At 49.1% G+C, this 11,502-nt stretch overlaps 1 protein-coding gene across 1 annotated transcript; it reads right to left on the reverse strand.

The window, feature by feature from the left end:
- Nucleotides 1–8,855: 8,855 nt before the first annotated feature.
- On the reverse strand, nucleotides 8,856–11,015 carry LOC145822047 (uncharacterized). The gene is made up of 3 exons (XM_082918624.1): nucleotides 10,767–11,015; nucleotides 10,476–10,637; nucleotides 8,856–10,382 (listed from the first exon to the last, which is right to left on the reverse strand). Exons 1-3 carry the CDS (start codon nucleotides 11,013–11,015, stop codon nucleotides 9,639–9,641), a joined length of 1,155 nt encoding a protein of 384 aa, XP_082774750.1. The 3' UTR covers nucleotides 8,856–9,638.
- Nucleotides 11,016–11,502: the final 487 nt, after the last annotated feature.

Raw genomic sequence — 11,502 nt, forward strand, 5'->3', positions numbered from 1 at the left:
TGACAAACAGGTGATCGCACCCCCTGATAAACCTAATGTCACCACCAACCCTCTCCCACCACATAACCAAGCTCTTCCTCCCAAAAGAATTAATTTTATCCAGACTGGGGTTGTATCTTACGATCCTAGCATCTATATTACACCCACCCACCTACCCAAGCCAGAGGTGCTCCTCCCCGATTGCACTGATTTCTTGTGCATGGTGGACATCTCCAAAACCCGACCAGAACCGATGGTGGTGACCGTCGAAGATAGGGCAGGGCAGATTTTGGGAGAAAATGAGATTGTTGAATCTGGGATTGGACAGAATTTTGCTGGGGGAGCCTATGATCCAAGCAAGCACATCCTATCAACGAGCCGAATTGGGCTAAGCGTAGAATTGCCAGAGACAGGAGAACTATGCATGATCCGGGGGGATGGATCTGGGCTATGGGCAGATGATTTGACAGCCGCAGAGGAAGACTTTGCCAACCTGCAATTTCTCGACGGCCAGGAACTGGGGGAGGCGTCAATCAATTGGTACGATTATGAGGGATCAGAGGAGGCCACTGGATGGCTCGAGGATCAACTGGATGCAGTGGGGGAAGCCCAACCAGAACAGAACCCGACAGGGGCAGAAATATCAGTTGTGGCCAGAATGGCCGAAAGTCAAGTTGTATCGCCGGAGAGCGCCGGTGTTAAGAATTCCGCTCGGGACATGGGCATTATGGAGATGGGAACTGTTGAACAAACAGCTGTACTGACGCAGCTGGAACAAGGAAAGTTTGAGGAGGCTGAGAGAATTAGGAAGGCGAAGGGCCCTGAGGGGACTGAAAGTGCTGTGTGCACGAAGACAGACAATGCTGCGAGCATATGGACAGAGAGCACTGAGAGTGCGAGTGGACCGGAGCCAGACAGGTGTCTGTTGGCTGCCAGTGGAATGTGGTGGGAAGACGATGACTTATGTCTTGCTCACACGGATGAAGACTGGGGGAATAACCAGCCGGATGATACTTGGTATCTTGATGAAGTGGACCATATGACGAGAAGTGGGCGGTACTTCAAGCCCCCACATCTGGACCAACCCGAGGTATCCGGGAAGGATAGAGAAGCGGAGAGACAGAAGGAGAAGCAGATTGAGGATGAAGCTGTGCTGAAACAGTTAAAAAAGATACAAGCAGACATCTCCATCTGGGGACTGCTAATGGCATCACGAGTACATAGAGAAGCTGTCCTATCTGCTATGGACAAGTCCAAACTCTCCATAGACACCACGCCTGAACAGCTGGTTGGGCTGGTTTTTCCGAGAGGAGGTTCCCCGGCATTAACCTTTTCGGACAAGGAACTACCGCCTGAGGGCACAAGTCATAACAAACCCCTCTATATTTCTGTGGAATGTAGAGATAAGTGGATACCGGTGGTACTTGTTGATACCGGGTCTGCGATTAACGTCTGCCCAACCAGAACGGCATATGCAATCGGGTTGAAACCCGTGGACTTCGTCCCAACCACCCAAGTGATCAGAGCATACGACAATACCAGCAGAGAAGTGATGGGGACTGTTAAAATTCAAACCAAGGTTGGTCCAGGACAACACAGCATTGAATTTCATATCTTGGACGTTCCCGCAACCTTTAACCTACTTTTGGGGAGACCGTGGTTGCACCAGGTCAAAACAGTCTCTTCCACTCTACATCAGATGCTAAAGTACCCCCACGGGAAAGGGGTAGCGATAGTTTTTGGGAATTCATCAATCCATCCGCCGCCAGAGGTGTCTACACCTGTCTTGGAGATTGAGCACGGCACGGAGGATGTGTTTTTGTCGGGGTTCACTTTGGCCGAGGCTCAAGTGGTGCAGAATGTCATGGCTGCGAATGAGGGCTTGTATGTTAGTGCACAATCCATATACCTCATGAACAAGCTAAAGCATACCCCTGGGATGGGATTAGGGAGAAGCGGCCGGAAAGGCGTCTCAGTGTTGGCCGAAGTGCCACACAACCCTCACGCTTTTGGACTGGGTTATCTGCCCACCAAGGAAGATTGGGTGAGGAAAGGAAAAGAAATGGCCGGAAGGGCCAGGGCAAAGAAGGCCGGGAAGCCATTTGAGTTAATGCACAGGCCCATCTGGGGTACCCTAAACGGACGTTTCGTTCGGGAGGGGGAAGATTTTCCGTTCTGCGGCTTCCCGGAGCCATGGCTCAACGCGGAGGGGACGCGCGTGCCTGGTTTTGAAATCTTCTTCGACATACAATTATCTGGGGATGACGTTGCCGAAGCGCATACAGACCCACCAACTGAGGTTGAGCAATGTGAAGTAGTGGATCCTGAGAGCACAGAGTTTGAAATGGGGGTAGCACTGGCAAGTCTACTATCAGATCCTCCGATCAGCCAAGAGTGCTTGGGGGATAACTCTTCGGTTTCTGTGATTGGAGATGAAATAGCTGCGGGCTTTCCAGCGCCGATCTTGGATGCATCTATCGCACCTTCTCTCATCTGGCAATATGAAGAAGGCTTTTTATCTAGCAGTTCCGGGTCAGGTAGTGAGCCGGAATCTGATTCTACCGAATCTTGTGCGTCGGAATCAGATTCCAGCTCGACTGAGTCTGAGTCCGGTATTCCTGGGGGTGATAACCCGGATGCCACAGTCCTGTCTAGGTCGTCATTTTCATTTTCTTTTGAGTCTGTTGTAACAGAGGAATTTGACGGCTTGGAAATATTTAATGAGAATGATGTGGATGTGGTTTCCGAGTATTTTCCTGTGCCTTTGATTTATTGCTTAAATCAGGATTTCCAAAATTTTGATGAAAACAGCGAGGGAGAAATTCCCCCAGTTTTGCAACGATTAATTGATCAAGAGCAGGAAAGATTTGTTAAACCTTTAATGGATGAAATCACTACTGTGAATGTTGGTACTGAGAAGGACCCGCGGCTGGTCCAGATCGGGTCCACGTTGTCTTCAGAGGAGCGCGAGCGCTTAGTCGCTTTATTAAAAGATTTCAAAGATGTTTTCGCGTGGTCCTACGAAGACATGCCTGGAATCGATCCTGAGATTGTACAGCACCGGATCCCTCTTGACCCCGAGGCCCGTCCTGTCAAACAGAAACTCAGAAGGATTCGCCCGGACTGGGCTCTCAAAATTAAGGAAGAGGTCACCAAGCAAATTGACGCAGGGTTCCTGCTGGTATCTGAATATCCAACTTGGTTGGCCAACATAGTTCCGGTGCCAAAGAAGGACGGCAGAATTCGGGTTTGTGTAGACTTCAGAGATTTGAACAGGGCCAGTCCGAAGGACGACTTTCCTTTGCCACACATTGACGAATTGGTGGATTTCACGGCAGGACACACCTTGCTTTCGTTTATGGATGGTTTCTCAGGCTATAACCAGATAGTAATGGCACCCGAAGACTGGGAGAAGACTGCGTTCACCACCCCGTGGGGTACATATTGTTATAGAGTGATGCCATTCGGGCTGAAAAATGCGGGAGCTACGTATCAACGGGCAGCAACTACAATATTACATGATATGATCCATAAGGAGGTCGAGGTGTATGTGGACGACATGATTGTCAAGTCCAAAGATAGAGAGGGCCACTACACTGCCTTACAAAAATTCTTTCAAAGGATCAAAGAGTTTCGGCTGCGACTGAATCCCCAGAAATGCACGTTTGGTGTTACAGCAGGGAAGATGCTAGGGTTTCTGATCACACAAAGGGGCATCGAGGTCGACCCTTCCAAAATCAAGGCCATCTTAGAAATGCCACCACCAAGGACTGAAAAGGAGGTGCGAGGGTTTTTGGGTAAAGTGCAATTCATAAGACGGTTTATTTCTAAATTAACCTTGACTTGTGAACCACTTTTTGGTCTCCTGAAGAAAGGAAAGAAATTCCAATGGGACGGCCGATGTCAAGCAGCTTTTGAGCAGATCAAAGAATATCTACAGAACCCACCTGTGTTGTCACCACCAGAGCCGGGGAGACCGTTGATATTGTACCTTTCGGTAACTGAAACTACCATGGGCTGCATGCTCGCGCAGGAGTCAGAAGACAAAGTGGAAAGGGCCATATACTATCTGAGCAAAAAGATGCTGGATTACGAGACCCGCTATACACCGCTGGAGAAGGCTTGTTTGGCCTTGGTATGGGCAACCAGGAAGCTGCGGCACTACCTGTTAGCCCACTTTGTAATGTTGGTTTCGCGTTTAGATCCCATCAAATATCTCTTCGAGAAACCAGCACTTACGGGTAGGCTAGCTCGATGGCTGCTGTTGCTCTCCGAATTTGATTTGAAGTATGTAACGCGCAAGTCAGTAAAAGAGAGAGCGGTAGCGGAGTTCCTTGCCGACCACCCGGTTGAGGGGGATGAAGCGTCTGAGTATCTATTCCCAGATGAAGCCATTCTGCACGTCAAAGATGAAACCTGGACGATGTACTTTGACGGAGCGTCAAACCAGTATGGGTATGGGATAGGAGTGTTGCTGATAGCGCCTGACGATTCCCGTATTCCTTTAGCATTCAAGCTCCGTTTCAAAGTTTCCAACAACGAAGCAGAGTATGAGGCATGTATTGCTGGCCTGGAAGCAGCCCTAGAACTAGGGGCAAGACGGTTGGACGTCATTGGGGACTCAAACCTTGTTGTGTCTCAAGCGAAAGGAGATTGGAAAGTCAAGGAGGAAAGGATGATAATTTACCACCAAACCTTGGATTTGTTAATTCCTCAGTTTGAGAAGCTAAATTTCACCCACCTCGTAAGAGAGAACAACAGGTTTGCAGATTCACTAGCAACTCTATCTTCTATGATAGACATCCCGTCCGGAGTCCGGATGCGTCCGGTCATTATTGATCAGAAGTTCACGCCAGCATACAAGTCGATTTCCGCCATAGATGAGGTTTAAGACGGCAACCCCTGGTATTACGACATCTGGAACGTCTTGGAAAATGAGACATATCCACTAGGGGCAAATGCCAAAGATAAGAGGGCTGTCAGAAGAATGGCTGCTCAGTTCGTTATCTGCGGGGGAAAGTTGTACAAAAGGGGTCATCTGGGAATGCATAAGCTCTGTGTAGAAGCTGAAGAGTCAAGACGCCTGATGGAAGCCATCCATGGGGGGGAGTGTGGTGCACACATGAATGGAGTAATGCTGGCCAGAAAGATCCTCAGACAGGGCTACTACTGGTCAACCATGGAGGAGGATTGTATTAGTTTTGTTCGGCGATGCCACAAGTGTCAAATCCATGCAAACCGCATGAACATCCCGCCGTCAAAACTGTACAACATGACTTCGCCATGGCCTTTTTTAGTCTGGGGAATTGATGTAATCGGAGCTGTTACCCCGAAAGGGTCAAACGGGCATGAGTTTATCCTGGTAGCGATAGATTATTTCACAAAGTGGGTCGAGGCCCAATCATACGCGGTGTTGAAGGCGTCGTACGTCGCAAAGTTCATCAGGAACAACATCATCTGTCGCTACGAGGTGCCAAACGAAATAATTTCAGATAATGGTTCCCACTTCAAGAAAGAAGTGATAGACTTGTTGGAAAAATACAATGTGGCTTTCCATAAGTCATCTACATACCGGCCGCAGACCAACGGAGCGGTCGAGGCCGCCAACAAGAATGTCAAGCATATACTACAGAAGATGGTGGAAACCTATCGGGATTGGCCAGACAAGCTGCCATTTGCTCTGTGGGGTTACAGGACTTCAATCAGAACTTCTACTGGAGCAATTCCATATTCATTGGTCTATGGAATGGAGGCTGTTCTACCCATTGAGATTGAGGTTCCGTCGTTACGAGTACTGGCTGAATGCCAGATAGCCGAAGCAGATTGGCAACAAAGCAGATTCGAAGAACTCATGCTCTTTGATGAAAGAAGACTGAAAGCACTGTACCACATCCAAGGCTATCAACGCAGAATTGCCCGGGCTTTCAACAAGAAGGTTAAGTCCAGGAATCTGAAAGAAGGAGATTTGGTGCTCAAAGACAACCGAGCTCCCATCCACGACCCAAGGGGCAAGTTCAAAACTAATTGGACTGGTCCTTACATCATCAAAGCTATCTGGTCGGGTGGAGCTGTGGTTCTGATGGATCTAGATGGCTTGGAGTTCTCACAACCGATCAATATGGACAAGTTGAAGAAATACTATCCTTGAGAGGCTCGCTAGGCCGAAAACCCGAAAGGGCGACCTAGGCAAAAGTCAGAGCACAAAAAATTAGAAAATATAAAAACTGAGCTCGCAAGGTTGAAAACCCGCAAAGGGCGGCCTTGGCAAAAGTTAGAGCGCAAAAGGAGAGTGAAAATACTCGAGCGAACCTGAGCCTGAACTACGTAAGGCTTGATTCCCATCTTTGGGATACGTAGGCAACTTCGCCTTGAAGTTCAGCCATAAACTTTTCCCCGATCGACTCTGTCCATTTTGATCATCTCAGTCATCTTTATCCATCAGCATTTATCGTGATCTCCGGTACAGTGCTGTTCAAACTAGGGGCAACTTTCCGTTGCCGCGACAGTGCAAAGTTACTCAGACTAGGGGCAACTTTCTGTTGCTTTGAAGTGCCGCATTGTTCTTCAGACTAGGGGCAACTTTCCAGTTGCAGGGATCTGGGGTTGTGCATTTCAGTGACAGATTTTCGGCGTGTCCAGTTCTGATCCACATCGAAACTAATTTTGAAAAGTTTTAATAAAAGTTGACTTTGTTCAAATCAATCTTTTTACGACTAAGACCATTTTTGGACCAAAAGGGAAAATTTTCAGTACCACAACTTTCAATTTCATTGATTTCAAAATAGAGTTCTCCTGCTCTTGCATACAATCGAGGTTACTTTTTAGTACATTCATAAAGAAAACTTGAAAATGCTAAATAAGCAATAAATTTGAGGCATAGTTGAATCAAGTATCTCTGCGTCCCCTCCCAGAGCTGGACGGAGCATCTGATGCCAAGCTAGGCCCAACCTGTGCCTCCTCATTGAGCCAATCCAAGCACTCATCGGACAAAGTGCAACTAAAAGTTGAAGCAGGGGCCAGGAGCTCTCTAGTCCTCCATGCTGTGGCATATCGGGCAAGCTGTGTACCCCGGATCGAGAAAGCGGCTGGGCACTCAATCTCCTCCGGTGGACAGGTCTGATCATGACCAAACTGACGTAGGAACCGAAACGGAAAATAGAATATGCAGTGGGTTAGACCAATCAATTGGATCCCAATCAGCCGAGACATACTATAGCTCATTGCCGGGAGGTTGAGCCAAGGACAACGCCAAGCAATGCCGTCTGCGGGCAAATTGCACATCCAATCGAACCACCACATTTCGTCAAGAGCATTGACTAGGCGCGGCCGAAAGAAGTAGCCTCGAGCTGAATAAGCTGGGCAAGAGTCCACAACCTGCAACTTGTCCATTAACCATACCTAGGGGAGGGATGGAAAATGAGAGAATAAAGAACAGAGAGATGTACGATGAGAGAAAAGTGAGACAAGGGTTTTGTGAGAAAAACCGAGCCTGAGGGTCGAGTGATGTGAGCAAATATATATGTAAGGTCGGGTGGGAAACATTACCTGCAGTAGCAGTGGACTCCCAGCAAACCTAGTCGCCTCCCGGCGATAGACAGAATCTAAGCCCATCAGTGTCTCGGCCAAGGTCATGGCAATACAGCTCTTTCCTTCCCTCAAACCTTGGGCGACTTCAATCAAGCGAATGCTAGCCCCGCCGAAGCCCAAGGAAAGCAGAAAATGGGACAACAAACATAGGCAGAGGGCGTGTTGCCGGAAACCCTGCCAATAATGGTTGCTGTAGTCACCGGCGTCGGAAAAACGACGGATCAAGCCGAGGATGTCCAGTTCCCCACTGCAGATCATAGATCGAGCATCATGCGCCGTGAGTCCACACATCCGCCCTAAAGCCTGAGCGTGGCCAAAACGGAGTTGAGGCAAGATCACTTCAGAGCATTCAGATTCCATCAAAACCTGAAAATCTTCGAAAGTGGGACACATCTCTTGGCCGCTAAAGCTAAAAACATGTTTCACTGGATTCCAGAACCTTGCCGCGGCATGGAGAAAAGGAAGATGTAGCGGAGTACGGCTCAGCATGAATAGTGCATTCAAGCCGAAACCCCGGAAATTCAGCTTTTCCGAGCCATCTAGAGAAGAGATCCAAGATGTGATATTTTCTGCGAGGAACGCCTCCATCTTTGGCTAAAACTAAGATGAAATGAATGTTCCCGAAGTTGAAGCTTTTATAGAGGGAAAAACACTATTCACGGGGACACGTGTCAAAAATCTGGTGGCTGCAGGATTGAGTGGCCGGCCAGCCACCTTTTCTGGCTGGCCAGCCATTTACTTTTTCAGAAATGGCCGGCCAGCTGTCTCTCTCCACAAAAATGGCCGGCCGACTCCAGGTTGGCCAGCAATGCTCTAGTGTATCCCCTTGGCCCTGTTTTACTCTTCGAGGGAAAGTTCCAAGCATTTCCATGCAACGGGAGAGTCAAAGGCCTTCATCTCCCTCCGTTTCGGATGCGTTCCGATGCCCAGATCGTCAGAAGTACACTTTGTTGTTGTTGAGTTTTGTTTATCGAGTTGTAGTTTTGATTATCGAGTTGTTGTTTTGCTTATCGAGTTGTTTGTCGAGCGGACGTGTTTCGTGTTTTTGAGTCATTGCTCTCTGTTTAAGCAATTTTTGTTAAAGTCTTGTTTATTTGCGTTGTTGCATTTTGTTTATCGAGTTGTAAACTTGCTAAAGATTCTGTTATATCTTAGTAAGTTGAGTTGCTTAGTTTGTTGCGTCGGTTCACTACCTGACTTGGTGATTACACAATGCACATTACCATTCAATTTCATTTTTGTGCAAAATAAATGATGCGATACGATGCTAAAAGTTTAAAATACAAACACTTTTTCAAAAGCTATTTCATTCCATCATGCTTTACAACAAACAAAGGTACAAGTTTTACAAAAAATAAAATTGCCTAACAATGTACAAAGTGCTACAAATTACTAGCAAAAAGAAAAATAAAGCAGGAAATAGCAACATCAAAGTCCTCGGGAGCGGGAACGAGAAGCACGCCTCATCCTCTTCTGCGGGACAATCTCCACACCATCATCTGAGTCAGAGCTGTCATCCTCAGGATTCCCCTCAGCCTCGCCTCTATTCCCCGAGCCAAAACCGGAGCCCCCCTCCTCAGCAGATGTCTCTGACTGACGGTCGGTAGCCTCCTCCTCCTCCTCAGCATCCTCCTCCTCCTCATCAGGCTCCACCTCCACAATGTGAGCCCTGCGTCTGCGGACAGGCCCCCCTCGAGCTCCTCGAAAAGGCCTAGATGGCCCGGCTCCTCGGGAAGGCCGAGATGGCCCCGCCCCCTGAAAACGCCCAGATGGCCCAGCTCCCCAATGAGGCCCAGGTGGCCTGGTCTGCGGCTGACCGGACCATGAAGGCATCTGAAAACAAAGAGTTCAATTCAAATACATCAGTCCAAATATATACATCAGATGCAGATACAAGCAAAGGATACGTAAAGTGGGTGCATGTTAATACAGTGTACAAGTGGGGTGTGTGTCAGATGTGCTCTACACAAATAGTCTATCGATGCAGTAGAAATCAGCATGTCATCAGAAGTATGATAAATGCCAGAAAACTGAAGGGTACCTGGATGCCTGCGATAGACAACTGTGCCTCCCTACGCAGGACCATGCCCTCGAGTGTGGCCACCAATCCAACCACCTCCTCCATGTACCCTCGCGATGGCTGCAAAAATGAGCTCATAATCATCAGTGAACAGAAGAGTGTCTAAACATTTGAATGATGAATGAAAAGAAGTGGAGCATACCGGCGGTGAGTCCGGATCAATGGCGTATCGATCACTGGGCATCGGAGGCTCTAGTGGAATCGGAGTCGGAGAGCTAGCCCCATACTGCCACGTCATCAACTCAGTAGGCATATCTGGCCATCCGGGATGAGGATGAACCGACGGAGCCGGAGGAACCGGTCTACTCCCACCTCTAGATGTACCGGCCCTGCTAGTAGAAGGGGCGTCTGCAGCCCGTGCCCGAGCCTGATCCGAGGATGACATACCGGCAGGCCTCATCATCGGGATATGAGCTCCCGTCAATGGAGGCATCAAATATATATGACGGTAAGTGGCGTAGTCCCCCTCCTCAATGTATAGTAAAGCATCACTGCCCAGCATGGCGCCGACTACCTCTGAGTAAGAGAGCCTGTCAGCAGTCCGCATACTGGCTGGGGGTACTACGGGAATATCCTGAGAAAGATACCCCCATACCTGGCGCAGAAAGCGCTCCCCCAGGAACCATACCCTGCCAACCGGCCCTTCGAGCAGGACCCTATACTGGAAAATGCCCGACGCTCCGATATACTGGAGTCGGAGGCCGTCACCCAGGGACACCCAGGGCTGCCATGTAATCTGCGGATGATAAATGCATAAACCAATCAGAAATCGAGAATATACAGAGCAAATCAAAGATGAGAATGAAAGGAATTAAAAGTTCTGAGGTACCTCTGAATGTCGCACAGTGTCAAAGTACTGTCGCAGGCGAAGGAGGGTCTCTCGAGGCCTCGGCCGGTGTGGGCCCTCGAACACCAATGAATATGGGGTCATGGGAATCCCTACCACCTCCAGCTCTGGGGCTAATGATGGGAAGTATACATAGACCCATAGCTGAGAAAAACAGTGCAGAATGCAAGTACGAAATGCTGAGAGCAAAATACAGACTGTAAAAGTGCGCTGGGTGTGCAATGTACAAGTAATGAAAAGCAGAAATGTAAATCAAAGGGGACAGAAAAGTACCTCCCAGGCTCTCCAGTAGCCGCCAAGTAAGTCGCCCCGCCCGCGGGAGGTCGCGCTCATATAAAAGTAAAGGGTAGCCAGGCCGGCGCCACCCCAGTCATATCGATGGACCTGTGATAGGTCGACTAGAGCGCTCAGCAGGTATAGCCCAACGGTGTTCCCTCTGTCGGCGAACAGGGTAGTCCCGAAGAGGAACATAAGGAAACCACGGGCATACTGCTCGGTCTCCTCGGGAGTCTCAGGCACCATCTCCGCCCGCCGGAAATGGGAGGAGAACCAAGTGTATCGGACTCTCCCAGAGACCCTATCGACAGGTGGGCGAGCCCCCAATAAATACATCCAGGCGGCCTCCCACTCGCCCATATCCTCATCGTAGGGGATGGACCAACCTCCAACGTCAAGGCCGGTCAATACAGCGAAGTCAAAAGGGGTCATGGTCATGTCCCCGGTAGTAGAGAAATGAAAGGAGTTGGTGGTGTCCCACCATCTCTCTACCAAGGCTGCCATCAGTGTCCTCCTGGCAGGACAACGTGACAACCCGACGCAGAAAGGCCCGAATCCTGCCAAATCTACCAAATCTCGGACGGCCTTCGGGAGCTCGGCGTACCAGTCCCGTGCGATGGTGGAACCATACCCCCGCACACTGCGGGAACCAACCTGCATTCAGAATGAATACATTTGTCAATAATGAAATGAATGGGCTGTGTGCCAATGAAATGAATGGGCTGTGTGCCAA

Source organism: Camellia sinensis, chromosome 3, assembly GCF_055761805.1.
Source record: "Camellia sinensis isolate YWXY chromosome 3, ASM5576180v1, whole genome shotgun sequence".
NCBI classification, from domain to species: Eukaryota; Viridiplantae; Streptophyta; class Magnoliopsida; order Ericales; family Theaceae; genus Camellia; species Camellia sinensis.